The 20,752-nt window shown below is 38.2% G+C and overlaps 1 protein-coding gene across 2 annotated transcripts in view; it reads right to left on the bottom strand.

The window, feature by feature from the left end:
* The window catches only part of NR1D2 (nuclear receptor subfamily 1 group D member 2), a 134,993-nt gene that overhangs the window by 93,402 nt on the left and 20,839 nt on the right, over positions 1–20,752 (bottom strand). The window contains exon 8 of one of the 2 annotated variants that reach the window (XM_081073408.1): positions 11,327–14,707. The exons of the other annotated variant lie outside the window; for it this stretch is intronic. Coding sequence (XP_080929534.1) covers positions 14,511–14,707 — 197 coding nt within the window. The 3' untranslated portion in view covers positions 11,327–14,510. Of the gene's footprint in view, positions 1–11,326; positions 14,708–20,752 lie in introns of those variants that run through there. 2 annotated transcript variants of the gene reach the window in all.

Below are 20,752 nucleotides of genomic sequence, written 5' to 3'. Positions count from 1 at the left end.
ACAATACAATACAATACAATACAATACAATACAATACAATACAATACAATACAATACCAGGTCTTATATTAATTTTTGCTCCAAAAAACGCATTAGGGCTGATGGTCAGCCTAGGTCTTATTTTTGGGTAAATACAGCAGCAATGCGACATTATAAGCACCTTCCATCAAAATGTAGAGTCTTTTTCTTCACTTCTGGGTTGGCCCTGAGGTATTCTTTGACAAAAGTGATATTGTACGAGGTCATAACCTATGCCTCAAGAGGCCTTGCATACTTCTGCTTTTGCTCTTGGAACCCTGAGCTGCCATGTGAATGAGCCCAAACTAGCATGCTAAAGTCCAAGTGATCGCATGGAGAAAGGTCTCAGTCATCTGAGCCACCCAAGTTGAACCCATTATAAGCCAGTCAACACAGCCAGACCACCATGTGACGAGAAATACATAAGTGAACCCGGCCAAGGTCAACCAAACCCAGCCTAGAACAGATCTTCCCAGCTGAGTCCAGCCCAAGCTGAAGAGTAACCTCCAGAATCATAAGCTAAATAGCTATGATGCTACGCGAAGCTGCAACATCTCCTACAGTGTGTTGTAGCCATAAATAATTAACTTGGATTTAATCAAGTCTTTAGAGCTAATTTCCAGTTTACAGGAAATCTGTGGGATAGAGGAACACGCTAACTTCCATTTTTGAATGAGGCAGGTATACATAAATAAACACACATATCCACATTCTACACACAAACCAATTTACACTCTTACTTTTTAATGTTTTAAGTTAGAGAACACATGAGAATTCTTGGTGGCCCTTTTCCCAGCACTCCTTATCTGTACCTAAACCTAAGTTAGTCTTAAAAAAAAAAAAAAATCAAACCAGTGTCCCAGCACTGTTTACAGTATTCTGTAAACAGAAGACATGAAGTAGCATTTCGGGGATCCTGAAGAATGTTGAAGTCTAGCCACTTTAGAATCTGTAATGAAGATTTATCTACACGTGGTCTCTGAATTGATTACTTCTCAGTTAAATCTTTTTTAGGACCATTTTAAGTGTCTATGAAGCCCACCAGTAGTGTCTATGACTCACAGAGTCAGAGAAAACCATCAGACTGATCATTTTTCATCTCAGTATTTTTATTCTCATTGACATAATCAAGAATTTATTATCAACTTCTGCAAGATGAAGGTAATAAATCAGCCTTAGGGGTTTGAACTAGAAATAGATAAATACGATAGGAGTTGGGGTTCATCTGGTATCAGGAATGGTTTAGAGTTTTTAAATTCTTTTTAAGTAATATTATACATTTTAAAAACCCAAAAGCCTTCTTAAGGCTTTTCTCCTTCATTTCTAAACTCAAGTGTATTATCAGTGCATTACACCGTAAAACACTGACATTCTCTTTATAGGAGTTATTTCAAGGCTCAAATGATTTTGAGGCTAAAATCTTAAAAATCTTTTTCTCCCAGCCCCACACAGAGTACCAGAATTTGTAAACTATACTCTTGACTGGAACATCAGATTCTTAAAAGTTTTTGTCCAAATTTAATATTCACATGATGGAAAGATTTCCAGATTAGTGAAATAAGTTCTTCATGTCTCTTCTTTGTCCTTGATTGTACCATATTGGACAAAGAGAATGAAATGGTTTCTTTATGAAACGGCCGTTGGTACAACCTTGCAACCCTCTCAGCAATCAAATGGAACGAGATAACCTGGAAGATTCCATAGTAAGGAAAGAAAAGGCACAGTATGAGTGCAAGGTGCTACCAAGCTCCTCACAAAGCTTTTTTCAAATCATTTTCTCCCATTATTACGGCATCCCCAGAAAGCAGGTGGGGGGTTGTTAATGGCACAGCTGGAAAAATCTGGTAATGTGAGTTCAGGCAAGTATCTTCAACTCCCTGCCCTCCATTGCCTCCTCTGAAAAATGATAGGCTACTCTTCTCCTGGCACTTCCTCAATATCACCAGGTTCCTGGATAAGTTATTATTATTGCATAACAAAGCACTCCAAAGTTAAAAGTGTAAAACAACAATCATTATATTTTGCTCACAGATTCTGTGGGTCAGGAATTCAGGCAGAGCTTGACTGGGCAATTCGCACTGGGGGTCATTCAAAAGGTTGCAGTCAGATGTTGGCTTGGGCTGCAGATTATCCGAAGGTTCAAATGAATGAGACAGTGAGATGGTTCATTCACATGGCTGGCAGCTGACACTAACCATTGGTTGGGAGCTCAGCTAGGCTGTTGACCAGAGAGCCTACACATGGCAGCCTCAGGGTAGTTGGACTTCTTACCTAGCAGATCAAAGCTCCAAATGCAAGTGTCCCAGTAGCCAAGGTGGAAGTTGCTTGACTTTTTATGCTCTAACCTTGGAAGTCACATAGGTCACTTTTATCATATTCTGTTGGTCAAAGCAGTCACGAGCCTGCCCAGATTCAAGGGAAACAAACCACAAGCTCTTCATGGGAAGTGTGGCAAGAATTTGCAGATGAGACTTTAAAACCACCACAGTAACCATGGATACTCCCACAGACATCTGCCATGTAACTGAAAGTGACCCACTAAGGCAGACACTCTTGCTGCCCCGACCCATGTCTGAGCTCACCTACAACTACAGGGCACAGTTCCTATGATTGCTGACAGTGTCCCATCTCAGAGCCCAGGTCTCACTGTTTCTCAGACTAAGGGCTTTCCCTGGGAAGTAGCTCAGCCTTCACAGGCAGCCCTCAACCAATGAGACCAAGTCAGTAGACAAATACCGGACTTCCATGTCCCTTGGCAGGACAATTCTGAGGCATATTCACGTGGTCCCCAACATGACTGAGCCCCATTTGGCCTTAGTGGCAGCCAGCTCATTAACACACCTTGAAACGGCTTTCCTCCCTTCCCTCTGTAGTGCTCCCTACCTCACTTCTCCTTCCTGGTATCACTTCCCAGCACCCAACTGCAGTCCCTGAGTCTGCTTTTGGAAGGGCCCAAACTAAAGACACATTACATGTGTCTTGGTGAGAGAAAAGTCTGAGAAGAGTTGCAACAGATAATCTGTAAGGTCCTTCCCCAGTCTAAATGTTTGTTACTATTATCCGTTTCATAAACATGGTTAACTGAGAAGATCTGGGATTACCCTGAGTTCTCAAACAAGTCAGAGGGTAAAGCCAAAATCACCCCAAAATCAGGATGAACAACCAACTGTTCATTATTAGATCCCACTTTCCAAATGAAATAAAGTTACACCAAAAAACATATTTCCTCCTTAAAGCAGCCATAAAAATCAGCACTGAATGAAGGTCTAAGGTCTGAATAAAAAATTGGGACTGAAAAATAAATATATCTCAGTAAAATCAAAACCTTTATAGCCAGCAAACTTCAGGGGATCGCAATTTCTGCAGCTAAGGGTGGGCTTTATTTTATTTATGGGTTTTGTTTTATTCTTTAACTTTTCAACTGTGCCTCCTGGAAGTATACAGCTATCCAGGCTCATGGTATGCTCTGAAATTAGCTTACCAGAAGAAATTAGCCATCCCTTGGCCCTCGGGATCTTTTATAATTAGCTATGTAACATAATGCATTCAGTGGCTATGGACAAAGCTTAGAGGAATGAGAAAATCCATTTAGAACAGTTGCCAGAAGTTCCACTGTTTTCTCAAGCATAGCTGGATAATTCAATTTCTTGGCATAACCAAGAATGCATCCTTAGATCTGCTAGGCCTTTCTGGCTCCCCTTATCTTGGAAATGTCTCAAGAACTACTGTTCTGTTTCTCTGGAGCCATCTCTTGATGTCCCACCTGAATGAAAGAAGTGTGGTCACAGAAATGACAGAAGTTCATCATTTGTCAAACCTTGGGTTGGAGGGGGAGTTTAACTACATATATGCCAACCATCCCCAAAACTTCTTAAAGTCCCACAGTACATTGCCAACAAAGATAACAAAACTGTATAGGAGAGAGCAACATCGATGTTTTCTTGAAAGAACTCCAAGGACCAAATTATGCAATTTCCACACTGGTCTATTCAGGGGCCTGGTAAACACAGAAACCACAAAGAGGGGGGAAAAAGGAAAAGAGGCTGGAGCGGGATGTCTGCTCTAATTCCATATTCACTTTACTGTGCTCTGTTTTATAACAATGTCAGCTCTAATGTCAGAATAAAACCAAATGTGGTTTCTGTGTCTTTAAGGCTCAGGCAGCCTGGGCAATGGATAGGTTGTCATGGCAACTTGTAATTCTACTGTCTACTAAATTGAAAAGCAACAATAGAAAATTCCTAGCAAATAAAGTATGATACCTCTCAGTGACAATTATCTGTGTATTACCGTCTGGCTTTGAGTGCTTGAAAATACAAACACCTAGAATCCTCTGCTATGTTTGAATGAAGCAGGGCTATTTTTTTTCCTTTTCTTTTCAAAAACTTTCAGACAGAAAGAAAACAAACAAACAAATAAGTTTCTGAGAGAATTTAGGCGCCAAGCCTCTTTTATAGTCCCAGAAGAATGCCCCCACTGTACACACACACTGAACAAAAGAAGCCAGCAGGATTAAGCAATTCAGAAATCTATAGCAACATGCAGTAGTAAGACCTCAGCTAATAAGCGTCCCACATCAGACTTCTCTAAAAAAAGGCCTAGGACCACACTAAGCTTTGAAATATATTCGTATGCTTTACACACACACACACACGCACACACACACACACACACACTAACACAAAGTTTTTTAAGATTATAACCCCAATAAAACATCAAAAAGCACTTCTATCAATAGTCAATTTAAATAACTTATTGAAAGACTGTTGGGTACTTTGTAAGACACTAGACTAGAGCTATAAAAACAAGGAAGACCTAGTCTCTGAATTCTATAAGCTCACAATTAGGGGATGGAGGGAAAGACAAATACATAAATTATATGACCAGGCTTCCCAAGTGCTACGGGCTAAATTTTGCTCCCCAAAAATTCACATGTTGAAGCCCTAACCCCCAGGACCTCAGAATATAACTATATTTGGAGACAGGGTCTTTAAAGGAGTAATTAAATTACAAGGAGGTCATTTAGGGTGAGTTCTAATCCAGTTTGACTGGTGTCCTTATAAAAAGAGGAAACTTGGACACAGACATGTACAGCGAGAAGATAATGTGAAGGCACAGGGAGAAGACAGCCGTCTACAAGTCAAGGAGAGAGGCCTGGAACAGATACCGTGTTTCCCCCAAAATAAGACCTAGCCGGACCATCAGCTCTACTGCATCTTTTGGAGCAAAAGGTAATATAAGACCCCGTATTATATTATATCATATTATAGTATATTATATTATATCATATCATATCATATCATGTCATATTATATGAGATCCAGTCCTATATTATATTAAAATAAAACCAGGTCTCATATTAATTTTTGCTCCAAAAGACGCATAGAACTGGTGGTCTGGCTAGGTCTTATTTTGGGGGAAACACAGTACTACCTCAAGGCTGTCAACCCTAAGAGAATATACGTACCAAGAAAGACTCTTTGTGGTTAACTGGTTAATTCATAACCAGAGTCTAGAAGCCATTGTTTACAGAGGCCTCTCATGCACCCTGCATCTCAGAGAAAAGCCACAGACAGAATCACCAAGCTTCCTGCACTTTGGACCTGCCTTCTGAGCTGACCCTTATAAAGAAGCTCCTGGTATTGTAATATTTCCATCAATGGGACTGAGAGCTTCCCCATCCATTCGGAGCTGCGCAGTTATATCCTCATCTGCATCTTTATTGATGACCCATCAGAGCAGCTCCATAATGACCAATTAGAACCAAATTGTGCAAATTTGGAGTTCTCCTTTGCATGAAATTAGACCAATCAGAAACCAGGGGCAGGTTGTTTTCTCAATGTAAGTCAGTCGCCCTTTTGTCTCCATGGAGCACACTGTTGTGTTTTTACCGAAGACTGCTTGTACCGAGTTTGCAAACTGTTTCACTTGAGCTGTTTCACTTAAGGCTGTTTCACTTGAATAAAGTTTCTCCCCTCACTGCACCCCAAATTGGGGACTCCTGTTGTGACTGGATTGGTGACAGTGACCTTTTGTTGACATGTGAACCAACCTTGCCAATTTTGATCTCAGACCTCCAGCCTCCAGAACTGTGAGAAATAAATTTCTACTGGTTACTACCAAGTCTGTAGTGTTTTGTTACAGCAGCCCTAGCAAACTAATACGCCAAGCTATATTGTTTTGCAGAAGAGGTTCTCAATCTTTTAGCTGCGTTAGAGTCACAGGGAGAACTCATTAAAACACGAACTATTGAGCCCCACTCCCAGAGTCTCTGATCCAGGAGGTATAGGCTCAAACTCTAGCATGTGCATGTCTAACAAGTTCTCAGTTGATAGTGCTGCTGGTCTGAGCACTACCCCTTGAGAATCACTGTTCTAAAAGGTACAAATTAGATAGAAGCTGCATCTAGTCCTGGCAGACTCGAGTCACTCTCCTTCCTGAATCTAAAGTGGAAAGAATTCCAACCTGAGCTTCACAACCAGGTACAGTCACAGATGCTAAGCTGCCCACATGTGTTTGCCCCACCGAAGAATGCAATCACAAAGGCTGCATCTTGTAGAGACCCCAAACTTGAAGACAGAGGAATCCTGGCCACTCCTAAAACATATCCAGTGAATGAGTCCTGGGTTCTGATAAATGAGAACGGCAATCCTCCCCTCACTGAGAAGTTAGGCAGGTAGATGAGGGATGGAAGTGTTCTCTCTCATCCAGTCCAAGGCACAGGACTGGGGAGAGGGGTCAGAAGCATTCCCCCGCCCCCTTGTTCTCCCAAAAGGCAGGCTACTGGGCTCCTGCTCTGAAGTCACACTTTAGAAGTCACAAGTCTGGCCTTCCCCTGGCTGTGCTCCTCTCCTCAGTCCAAGTCTTCCCAGAACCTATATCCCCTTCTAGTTCCAGTACCTGAACTCCTGCCCGGATGGCCCTGGGCCTGCTCCGAGGGCCTGCACACGCCTTTCTTTGGCCCTCCTTCAGCAGGCCCACAATGTCAGTACACAGCGCTAAGCCCTAGGGATGGGACAGAAGATGACTGTTGTTGGGAGAAGGGATGAACAAAGCTTGGAACTAAGATCTGGGGTGTTCAGGAGCATGTGTGAAAAGCTCAGGAGTGCAATGGTACTGGGGTGAAAGGAGCCCTAATCTGTAACATTTACCGATTTCCCTGGTAGCAATACTCCCTCCGTGGCTAATTTCGAGATACCAATGTAAAGTGAAATGGTCTCCCTAATAAGACAAGTGCCCACCTGAAACCCTACAAAATCTTTACAATACTATTGATTATATTCCCCAAACTGTCTTTTATATCCCTGTGACAATCTTGTGGTTACCAACTTGTGCTTTCTAATCCCCTCACCTTCTCCCTCATCCCCACCCCCCTCCAATCTAGCAACCCTCAGTTTTCCCTCTATCTCTGAGACTGTTTCTGATTAGTTTGCTCATTTACTCTATTCTTTACATTCCACATAGAAGTGAGATCAACAAAATAAAAAGACAGCCTAATAAACAGGAAAAGATATTTGCCAACAATGCATTGGATAAGGGGTTAAATTTAAAATGTATAAAGATCACAGTCAGTCTTAACCGGCAGTGCAGTTCCCAGCTGAGAAAGACCTAAGTCGGGAACCACCACCTCGTATGGCAAGTCTCTTCATCAGCCCTGACGTGCTTGTAAGGGCCCAAGCCCTTACACACAGGCTGACCACAGGGAGAGAGACCCTCCTCCAGGGCCTGTGCTCAGTTTCCCACCTACTCCCCACCCCAAGACTCCTTTTCTCTTCTACTTATGGCATTTCCGAAGGAAAAACAATTCCTAATGTCTGCATAGGGCTTTACAGTTTGCAAAGAGTTTTTTATTCTTTTTTATAGATGAAAGAGAATTTCGTTTAGGAGTTAGGAGATAACATTAAACTCCTATTATGTACTGAATCCTTGATGAAAAGCTTCCCCTTTACCCATTCCCAAGCTCCACATATGTATAGATCAAAGTACTTACTAAAAACCACTCTGCCAAGCAGACCCCAAGCCCAGTGTCTCTATGATGTACAACAGTTGAGAGCAGACTGGGGCCCACACGCCTGGGTTTGTAGCCCAAGCCTCCACTCAGTAGCTATGTGACCATGAGTTTACGTTACTTAAACTCTCTGAGCCTCAGTTTCCTTTATCTAGAAAACAGAATTACATCTTAGGGTTAATAGTTGTATGCTGGTAAATATTTAACAACTAGCTGTCTGAGGAGGAAAAAAGTATGTATGTATGTGTGTGTGTATGTATTTATTATTTTCACTGAAAGGATATACAGCACACAATTTATAAAATATCATCTTTACTGTAAATTACACTACAAAACCAATTAATTTTCACAGAATTCCTTTATTTCTGCCAAAGTTGCAATTGACAAACAAGTATAGTTCTGACATGAGTGTTGACTGATATTTTAAGTACATTATAAAACAAAAATGAAACAATAAAAACTATGTCAGAACTGGACTTGTTTATCAATGATGTCAATAATTGCTGAATTAAGTAATAGTTTTCAAATACTGGACTATTTCTTCAATGTTCTGTGCTATTCACAATGTTTAACAGCTAGAGATATGAGACACTTTTAAGTTTAATCTGCATTATTCACATGTTCTCCATCACTTTCTTAAATCTAGACAATCAACAAAAGAATGAATTAAGCCCTGATTCATAGTATTTGCAGCTTTTCATGGTACAAATAATCCCATCAAGGCCAATTTTAAGCCACCAATGTGCCGTCACTTAGCACACCTAGGGAGTTGGGAAGAGAGGGGCAGGAACACACCAGTGTGAAGTATTTCACACCATACACATAAAAATGAAGGTAGTGAACCTCAAAAGCATAAATAACAGTAAAATGTAAAATAATTAAGAAGCAATGAGTTCTGAGTATGTTTTCAAATATAATTCAATTGTAAGCTTACATAATTTTTAGTAATAGTTGTGTTTCTAATAACCAGCTCCCTGAATTCCTGGAAATGTTAACAATCAGACCTCAGAAGCCCTTAGAAGTGGGCTCTGGCACACCATGGCTAGGATAGCAGTTGCTGGTAATTACTAGTCAAGATGTAATTGGTGGCCATTTTCTCCATATACACACAACTTACAAAACAGTCTGGATTAGTGTCCTGGATTTTCATGGAACCTCATTTTGCACTAAAAAAATAATAACCCTGAGATACAGATGTTCAGTATGTGTGTGTAAGTAATGAATAACTAATCCATCAATTTATTGTTCAAAAATATTGTCAGATAAAATAGCTTAGAAAAAAGAGCAAAAAAAAAAAAAAGAAAAAAGAGCAGCCATTGTAAGGAGCAAATAGGTGATCAAGAGAGAATGAAAGTATAGGTGCTTTCCACTTTGGAAACTACCCTACTTGGGTTTAACTGAACAGGAAACAGAACAGCTATTGTAGGGGGAAAAATAGATGAAAATTTACAAGCAAAGCAACAAAGCAATAGGGGGAAAAACTGCTGGGGTTAAGGATAAGGAGAGTTCAGAGAAAAAACAATAGAAAAGAAAAAACAGAAGAGGAAAAAGGTAATTTAGAGACTTTATAAGATCATATTCAATTCTATGGACACCAGTAAGAAAATGAAGGAAAAAAATTTAGGAACACCATATTCACCTCAGGTATTTTGTATTTTTCTTTTTTTAAACATTGATCTTACCCTCTTCGGTAATTATTATTAAAATGTAAGGGAAATGCTATTTTTGAGAACCTGGGCAAAAAGGAAAAGCATACACTGGAAAAAAGGATCCTCAAAAAAAAAAAAAAAAAATGGAACCATTACCATAAAGGACTTTACCAAGAACTGCTATATCTTCCCCATCCCATTTGCCAGGAGTCAGCAAGAGTCTATAGTACTTTGTGTTTACGGCAAACATCAGATCAGAGAATCCTAATGGACCTCCCACCTCCACCAAAACATAGAACAGTTAACTCCAGAGTTCAAATTCAAGAGAAAGTGACAACTGAAAGACGTGATGGTGGCAAAAATGCTATGAATGGGTTTTTGATTTCTCTTCTTCCCAGGGATGGGTGGAGAGTGCCCATTAGGATCTGTAATTAGTGATTAACCACTGGAGCCCCTCATGGAGTTGTGGGGGGAATATGCCCCCACTGAAAGCATTCTGGACAGGTTCTGAGCTTCCTTCAAGCTTATGGTTCCTACACCCATTCGATCCAAATTGTTGTTCTAAGTGGACCTGATAATCTGATATCTGAAAATCACCCCAGGGCAACCGATTTTCACATTGTGAAGAGCAACTCTGACATGGCTACAGGACACAAGTCATAGTTCTTCCTAAACTTTGAGACAGACTAAGAATTAAGAAAAGCAATGTAATAAATTTTAACAGGCCCAACTGAGTGTACAAACTAAAACCAGATCTGCGAATTGGCTGTCTTTCTCATCATTTCCAAAATTCGGAAGGAATTTAATCTATTTTGTTTTCCACCAAGCACATATTTAGAGCTCAATGTTTCCTATTATACTGTGCAAAACCAGTGAAAAATACAATGTAAATCTGTACAATAATCCACGGGATACGATCAACATCCTGATCAAAACCCAAAGTGGATTACAAGTTTTCTCCTAAAAGTACCCTTTCCAAGAAACCCCAAGAAGTGCTCAGTACAGAAAAAAGAGGGTGTTACTTGGTGGAGGAAGTTTGGGAACAACTGCATCCCACTCAAGCCTTCCTTAAAGGGTTCACAATTCACATCCGCTCACCAGAGAACAGGACTGACCTAAAGACATCTCAGCGACTTTGTTTATCCCAGCATTTCCAAATTTATTTAATCAATTAATATCCACAGAAAAATGGTGGATTTTACCAGTCCAGGAAACAACTGCAGGGAATGCTGATGTCACTAACTGCCTTAACATTGGCAGCATGGCCACAAGTGCTAGGAAAGGGAAAATGGAGGGGGAAAGGGGGTCTTGCTGAGGCACCTTATCCCATTCATGGCCAAGGCTGATTCTTGACTGGATCAAGTACCCCCTTTCTCTCTCACTCTCTCCTTTCCAGAAAGATTACTTTATCAGAAACAGTGAAGCAGTATCCGTGGGCATTACAGAAAATAGCAACAATCCTTGCTGCAATCTCGAAACTCTAAAATTTTCTTGCACAAAAAGCTCTGCCTATAGACATTCCCCTACGCTGAATTCTCCTATGCTGAATTAGAAATGTACATAAGAGATCCTGTTATGCTCAGGGGAAAGTGGTAAGTTAACTTATAAAGTCTTACAAAACGTTGAGATAAAGATACCAAAAACCACACTTGGTTAGAAATAATATTTATTATCCCCTCCCCCCATGTACAGATTACTTTTCAGAAATATGAAGGTATTATCCACATCCTCATCAATAACAGTCTGTAGAAAATAAACTTAATTCATATCTTGTCAACCATATATTTCCATCTTTTTTTTTAAAAACAGCCAGTTTATTTTTCCATGTTAGTTCAAGAATAACTTCAAGTTTTATTTCAGACCAAATCCAGACAATCTTTGTTTGCAAGTCATTTCCTGGCAGAGCCCCGCCCCCCAACCCCTAAAAAAAAATGCTATATCCTAAGTGATAAACTCTTCTTGTACATTCAGCAAACTTTATATTGGAAAAGAAAAAGAGTAATCGACATAGTTACTTACTTTCGTGCACAGTAAAAAATCTAGCTGAGCTTCTACACCCTGCTTGCAATGATGTTTACATAAAATAAACCATCTCTCATCAAGTTACAAATGTAGATACGACAGCTATACACTTAATCCACTGAAATTTCTTTCTAGTTTTTTCATCTGTAATTAAACCACCATCATAAGGAAAAACTTCATCGCAAGAATGAAGAAGCTATTTCTCTCTAAAAGCTTGAATCCTCTCTCAGATCATGTAGAGCTACATTAAAAGCACAGGAAAAAAAAAGTTGTAGCTTGCTGACATAATGCCCTTAAGTTTGCTGACATAATGCCCGTATTTTAACTTTAAAATCAGAGTTAAAGCATCACTTAATACAGCACACATTATTAATTAATCAACAGTGTCCCACCCACTCAGAAGTTCCCTAAACTGGTTGTCTTCTCCACATTTAGTAAGTTTATAACCAATGACTCAATCAAAGAATGTGCTTGTAATAGGCTGCTGGTTTAATTTTAGAATTAGAAGTTTCAATATTGGGCTATTTTCAAATATAGAAATGCTATGAGTGGCATATGAACCATTAATTTTGTTTCCCATTACCTACAGGAAAAATTCATTCAAATAAAATTTTACAAGACAAAATGCAAATCTATATACCTATACACAGATGTATACATGTACATATTGAACCTAAGTAAGGTTTTATAAGCAATACTAACATAGTTCTGGTTATACATTCCTAAAGACTTAGTAATTGTTTTAAAGATACATGTTATAAAGAGGCTTATGCAAAAGGCAAAGATTAAGAATCAACATGATCTTTGAGGTTTTAGTATTACTTCAAAAAGCTTTTTCTATCGCCATAGAAGAAAACTATGTATTTATCCTAGGAAAAAAAAATTACAAAAAGATAATGCTGTAAAGAATTAGATAATTCATGTAAAGAATTCACAAAAACTATACCATATATCCCATAAAAGTTATACCTATTTAAGGTAAATCACAATTATGGTTTATATCATATTACAGACCTCACCATCACCTTTCCTCTTTAATAATGAGAGGGTTTAACTTTGATTTTAACTTACTTAACTAGTGCCACAGAAATTCAAGTCCCCATAGCAACAAGTTAAACAAGATTACAAAATAAGGCATTCTGCTCACATGTCATTAAAGTAACAGGCTGAATATAGTAAAGTGGGCTCTTTTCACTTTTGCAATTTTATATAATCCAAAAATTATATAGAAGGCAATCTTTACCAAAAAAAAAAAAATTGCTATTTTTTTAGGGAAACAGAAAAACATACATAAAATCCTCAACTTTGGCTATTTCTCCTACTGCCATAAACGAAGTTTATCTTATCTATTTAATAAAGCCCAATATTAAAAATGTGGATAAAATGTCTTTGATTATACCACTTCTAAACCTGTAGGTCACACACTAAATGATTTTCCAAATTACAGAGTAAATCTAATTTGACAAAATCCCTGTAGTGTCATTTAGGGGAAAAAAAGTGGATTCAGAACACACTTGTGCTCGCTCTCTCTCTCCCTCCCTCATACACACACATACACACATACAAAGTACACGTGCACCAACATACTAAACGATTTTCTTAAACACTGACTGGTTCTATTTGTCATCAAGCTGCAGCATGTGTATAGGGGGCAGCAATGCAACATTTTTTAGCACAAGGTAAGAATCTGAATGAACTTTCAAACAACCAGTACCTTGAACCAAAGATTTTACCAAAGATGAACTCTAAAATACATAGTTTTTGAAATCTGGACTCGACTCCTGTTGTACTTTTACATTAAGTGTTGCTTAAACAAAAATAGAGCATAAATATTGTACTACCTAAACATTTAAAGCAATGATTATGTCATCAACAGGTAAAATGCACCTAATCTGGGTCTTCTGAAACCTCTTGATTTAAGTTTATTGTATGATAAAGTTCTTCACAGTTTAAAATATTGTGAAGAAATATATTTATGTATAACTATATTCACATACGTATTATGTACACATACTATGTATCTGATGTACCCATAAACTTTGAATATGTGTGCCAGGACAATACCCCACACATATGCAGGAACCCTGAAGAATAGATTGGTGTGGACTATGAAATGATTTCTCAGAAATGCTTACAAATAAGAAAAGATTATTATAATGAATAATTACAATAACAAAAATTTTACCTTATTTACATAGTGCCTATCCCCCAAGAGGTAAATATGCTATATAGACATTTTCTAGTATCTCTGTGAGGTGGGGTATTGGGAACATTATCAATTCTCATTTTCCACAGTCAACAATCTGCCCAGGATCATACACTTGAACAGCGGCAGAGTAAAATACAGACATGGAACTCTCCTCACTTACAAAGTCTCCAGTTACCAGATCAAATAGTCTTGTGATGAAATTGAGTTTCCACCACACAACAGAACTTCTACCACAAAAGATTAATTTTTAAGTCCTCATATACTTGTGATTGTGCGTTATATCTATACCACAAGGAGATCAAAATATTTTGGTTTTGGCAGATGAAAAAGTCTAACATTCAGTGTAAGTATAATTCAGTGTTAACTTCTCCAGTTTAAGTGCAACACAGCTGACTGGTCTATCAGGGAAAGGCGGTCAATGTCTAATCATGGCTGAAGAAACCTCATTCCAAACAGCTACTGCATGATTACAGAGAGAGCCTACAATCCTGTATTGTCTTAAAGGTCTTTTCTATCTCCACGTATGGTATACACATATAAATAAGCATTTGAGCACAAAATGTACAGTTAGCATGATCAGTTCATATTTAAATAAACAAAGGCCTTAGGGGTGAACTTTAAAGGCCAAGAGTTCCTCAGAGTGCATGTTGTTTAAAGATCGAAGATCTGGCAACTTTAGAAGAAGTTTTGTAAAAATAGAGGCCTCGTTTGGATGGTTTTTCATTGTTAAGGTCCTTAGTGCACGGATGAGGGTTTCCTGCAAAGCCTCCACAGAGTTGACATTTTCTATTCCAGACCGATCTAATGCAGAGTAAGAAATAGGGAGATATGAAGGAAAGGACATATTATTAATATTAAATATAAATACAATTCTTCTTCATCAATATCAGTGAATTCAACACAAGGTTTTATACATTGGAACAAAGACAACAGATAAGTGACAAAGTTTTAGAAATCCCAATGGCAAATTTTTGTAGCTATTTATTGTATTATAAAGATATATATCACATACTACACTTGATAAATCAAAATTCTTTAGTGCGTAGGTATTTTTGTAAACAAAAAAACTAGAGGTTCTGATTTTTTTAATTAAATGCCATCTGCTAATTTCAACTGCTTCTAAATGGCATAATAAATACTGTACTTTAGAAATGTATTTTTAACTCATATGGAATATATCCACATTTGTGTGTTACCATGTGTAGCAGGCAGCCTCTAAAACAGCCTCCAGTGATCCCTTCGGCCCGGCATCCTGTCCTTGTGTATCTGCCTCCCCTTGAGTGTGCTAGACCTACTGACTCACTACTAAGGAGCAAAATATTAGATTACAAAAAAACCCTGTAGCTTCCATCTTAGGCACTCACTCATTCACAAAGCCAGATACCATGCTGTAAGCTGCCCTATGGAGTGGACCACATGTTAAGAAAATGAGGATGGTCTCCAGCCAATAGCCAGCAACTTGCAAGGAACTAAATCCTGCCAACAACCATATAAATCAGCCTGGAAGCAGATCCCTAGCAGAGCCTTCTTATTAGAACATAGTCCTGCCCACAACTTGACAAGCCTCCTAAGAAACCTTGAGCCAGTGGTACACATCTAAGTCACAACCATATTTTTAACCCTCAGAAATTGTGAGAAATAAATATATGCATTTTTAAGCTACTAAGTTTTAGGGTAATTTGTTAGGCAGTGACAGATAGCTAATATACTATGCAACTTTAATACCTAGTTATATTAACCTGCATTCACTTTCATTTAGTATACTGTGTTTATTAAGCTATTCATACAGATGTCAATAAATTAGTGATTTAGTATAAACCAGCAATAAAAGAAAGTATCTTAAAACATGCCAAACCTATGTTGTTTGCCCATTGATTTTTTTCATCAACAAGGGCTATTTCTTCCCTTTACAATAGGAGGCAGTGGTGTGCAAGAAATATTCAATAGCTCCCATTGAATATGGGGAACCGTATAAGAAAAAGAATTCTACAAGGAAGCAAAATTCTCTGGCCATTTATGCCCTTTTTTTATTTTTTTACAAGGAGATTGAGGAAGTCTTCCATTGTAACTAGTAGCTGAAAAAGTTCACTTGCAATGCAAATACTTAGAACAAGGAGTAAAATTTAATAGGAAGGGAAATAGGGGCAGCCAGATGGCTCGGTTAGAGCATGAGCTCTGAACAACAGGGTTACCGGTTTGGTTCCCACATGGGCCAGGGAGCTGCGCCCTCCACAACTAGATTGAAGACAACGAGCTGCAGCTGAGCTGCCAGAGGGGTGGCCGGATGGCTCCGTTGATTACAGCGGGAGCTCTTAACAAGGTTGCGGGTTCGATTGTTGCATGGGATGGTGTGCTGCGCCCCCTGAAACTAAAGACTGAAATCGGCCTCTGAACATGGAGCTGAGCTGCGCCCTCCACAACTAGATTGAAGTACAACGACTTGGAGCTAATGGGACCTGGGGAAACACACTGTTCCCCAATTTTCCCCAATTAAAAAAAAAATTAAAAGAAAAAAAATAGTAAAGGGAAATAATTTAACTCTAATTGCAGAAAAATGATGAAAACAGGTTTACCTTACATTTAATAAATTTGGATTATTATTACAACTATGTGCTAATTCCTATGGAAAAAGAAACAAATGAATGTTACTAATTAGTCTGGGGGGGTCATAATTTTTCAGACAAAATTGTTAGATGGACAAAAGATCTCTTCTCTTGACATTTGACTTTAGCCACATAATCATGAGTCATCTTTGCAAAATTAATTAAAGCCTTCAGTAATGCTTCTAAGAGCTTCCCCTGCTTTTAATATTCAAGTAATTGTTTTCTTTAACATCCTTGAAATTTATTAATTCATTCACCAAACACTTATTGAATGTAGGTGGTAATTGTGATAGGTGCTAAGGAATTAGCAGTGAACATAGCAAACCAAAATTCCTTCCTTTAGAGAGTTTGTATTTGGGCAGAATAATTGGTTTGCATCATATCATCACTAATTTATAATACCAGACTGGGAAAGAATGACAGTGATCCCCATACACAAATAATCCAGATGGGCAAAGAAAGAAACAATAAGTGGGGAAGGATATCTGAGTTAGAACTAGTAGTATTATTAGTGGTTGACCTTCCAGAGACTATTTTGTGTTTGGACGACCTATGCTTCTTTGTGCAACTCAGAACTTCAGAGAAATGGACATCTACACCTAAAAATATAAATTGCTATTAATTTTTCTAAAACCAGGGTTTCATGATTTCAAGACCAAAGAACCTAACTACAAATCTAGCTTGACTGTGAAAAAACAATCCTCTTGAAATTGTAACAATGGAATACACAAACTGAACTGGAAATTCATCTTATGAATAATGCACTAAATGCTACATTATACAGGTTAAGTCATGGTACAGCTTCTGCTTCCTTTGCTGGTTCTTTATCCCTCTCCCAAGCCTGTACTCCTCACAAACTATCCTCTTTATGCATATTCACTTCCTACAGTTTTCCAACAAAAACTTCGATGAGGACAACTAAATCCGTGTCTAGATGAGCCTTGATCTCACAACTATATGCCAGTCCCTAATCTTCCACTGGAAGTGACTACTACCATTTCACACAATCTGAAAAGAATTTACCTTCCCAGTATAATTCCCCTACTCTCCATGGTATCAAGATCCTTCCAGTCTCACAGGAAAATGGAGGAAGTCTTCCAGGAAAAGATCATGCTTGAGATTTCTCGCTCTCTTCAGCTAGAGCTACTCTGTTACAAGCAATATAATGGAAAGGCTTTGAAACTTGACTAATACGAGTTCAAATGCCTGTTCAGCTAATTATTAAAAATGAGGCTTTGGGCAAATTATTTAACCCTTCTGTTCCTCAAATTCCTTTCTGTATAACTGAAGATAACAAGTCCTAGCTCATATCACAGGTCTGTTTTGAGAATAAAATTACATAACGAGATCCAGAAATTAGCCTTTCTTCTGACAACAACCAAAATAAAACAAAAACCAGAAGGCAACTGTAGATTCCAAGAAAAACAAAAAGCTATTTTAAATATTAAACAAACTGCAAGGTTGCTGAATTCTAAGCAATTAACAGAGAATATAAAGGAATAGTCCATTTGTTATGGACACTTGGAACATTCCTGTGCGGGTGGCACAGGTTTGGAACAGAGGTTTGTGTCGCCTTGGCTACCGTTTCATCCCCACTGTGTGAACCCTACAAACACTACTTACAGAATCATAATACTGTAAACGCGATCTTTTTCCTTTTCAATTTTTAGAATCAATTGATAAAGCATGGAAAGTAATCACAGCTATGTAACAGAATGTGAATGTTTTAATTCTTATATAAAAGAAATGGTATAGCAGAAGAAGCCAGGATATGGAGAAAGGAGGATACTAAATTACTGTCCCCCTGTGTAATGAGAAGATTCTCTATCTAAGCTATCTGAGAGATTATGAATGTGAGCATATTGAAATTATAAAAACCAACAAAGTAACTGAAAAAGCAAAACATAAAAATTGAGAGGAAAAAGTAAGAAGGTAGTTTTATTTATCAATTATATCTACTAAATAAACAATGCTAATACCTAAGCACAGTATTTAGAGCTGGGTGGCCAAACATCAGAACAATCAAAAAGGAAGATGGGAGAAATATAGTTTTATGAAGAATAGTCTGGAAGTAGAAGAAGGAAAGAGAGAATTTTCTTTTAATACTCTTCTGTAGTTGTTGAATTTTATTTTCCCAACTAAATACTGCTTTACAAATAACAAGAGTCCTTTTTAAGTGGTAAAGATTTAAATTTGACATGAACACTATCATATTTAAGTGAAAACAACATAGTATTTTAAAATGCATGGAACTGTGCATGTATATATGTGTTGATTGTATATCTTCATATATAAACATAACAAAAATAAGAATGCATGTACTCTTTTATAATGTGTTTTCCGCTTAGTATGTCAAACATGTCTTATACACCATATATCAATAAACAGGCAAATGGATAAATGGATGGATAAGTGAATGGATAGAGAAAGACCCCTAATGCTAACAGTGATGCTTTTTGGTAACGATATTATCATCTTAATATTTTCTAATTTTTCAAAGAACCCATATTATTCATATTTGGAAAACAAGGCTTTTTCAAAAGATTAAACCAAAATAAAAATGTTCCTGGTGGGAAATACAAATGAAGTAGCACAGTTCCTAGCAGAGAGCTCCCGTTCAACTCGCTGGCCTTTGTCACTTCCTGTGAACTATCTCTGGGACACAGTCCCTTCCTTCTCCACCTCCTCTGCCATAACTCATTTCAGAAGAGTTCATTCCACTATCTCAAACCTAAAGTTATTCCAACAGCCTCTCAACCTGACTCTCCAGCTCTAATGACTCACCTGTCTAAAATGCTGGACCAATGTTAAAGCATCACTTTGCTAATACCTGGTCATTCCTCCTCTTAAGAAGTAGCACTGTCTTTTACTGCCCCATATTTTAGGTTAAAACTTCTCTGCTCGGTTCCCACAGCTGTCATTCCATAACCTGGTATTCCTCTAATGTGCAAGCCTTCTGTCCCCTCTTCCCTGATGTACACATCAGGCTCTGGCCCCTTCCCCTGCCCGTCTCGTGTTCTCCCACAAGCTTCCACCAGTTCTTGCGAGGAAAACCTAATAATGCACCCTTCAAATTCCAGCTCCACTTCCATCTTCCCCACAAAGCCTCCTCAGGTGATTTTATCTCCTTCCCATAACTCCTATTTACCTCAGTCAGAGCCATAAGTTAGTATATAAAGCTTGTTGTGTTAGTTGTCTCTCCAAATAGAACATAAAATACTTTGAGAGCAAACTTGTGTCTTAATGCTTATTCTGTCTCCCCCGAGCACCTAGCACATAAAGCATATTCATCAGATAAAGCATGAACAAGTATGGATTACCTTTAGTTTCACAGTAACAGATTTATTAATCTGATGTCAACTCAAACCATTACTAACCAATCACTTACCAAGAAACTGCGAAATGGTCAAGTACAAGAGGCATTACAAGGTACCTGAGATAACAGGTATCCCTTACTGACACATTCCTCCCATACTATTCTCATATCATACGTGCATTTTTAGCTCCGCAGGGAAAGATGATCAGAAAAGGTCGCCAAATTATGCTTCCAAATAGCGTAAGTCTTTATACCACTGATGTACAGGCCCTTTATGATATACAAAGAACTTACTCTCTTTAAGAGTTACTGATTTATAGTTCAGTCACATAATCCAGGGCCAGAACTTATACTTTCACAGTGCCAAGCACATTTACACAGCGGGAAGCAAATGGGAAGCTTGAAGTATGTCCTTTCGAAATACTGTAAAGTTCTCAACAAATGTTTCCAAATAAAGTCAGAGATACCTAAAAATGGTTGGCACTTACTTACGTGTCCCCAGGAAAGTCACTGTATCGTAATTTCTAATTTGTTATTGGGAGTAATCTCTGCCTTAATAGTCTGAATTGACATACTTTGGTCAGAAATAACTGTGATATAAATGCAAGGTGGTAGGGAAATTGAGAAATGCCATCAATGACTCTCATAAGTAATTATTAAATGTTAGGACCCCAAAATCTTAGTCACTCAATGTGACTGACCCCATGCCAGGCTCACATGATACAATCCCTACCTTTCTAAGAATGAGGAAACCAAGACCCAAAAGGACCAAATTACTTACATCTGAGTCACACATAAAATTCAGTGGCAAAGCTGGGTGAAAGCTTGCAACTCACAATTCACCTACTACTGTAACAAACCACAGATACTTTCAACATCTTCAAGTAACCCACATAATATTTTAATTAAAACTCAGATTGATATTAG

This window comes from Rhinolophus hipposideros, assembly GCF_964194185.1.
Source record: "Rhinolophus hipposideros genome assembly, chromosome: 14".
NCBI classification, from domain to species: Eukaryota; Metazoa; Chordata; class Mammalia; order Chiroptera; family Rhinolophidae; genus Rhinolophus; species Rhinolophus hipposideros.
The sequence above is the reverse complement of the archived record's forward strand: the minus strand, read 5'-3'. Positions and strand labels throughout refer to the sequence as shown.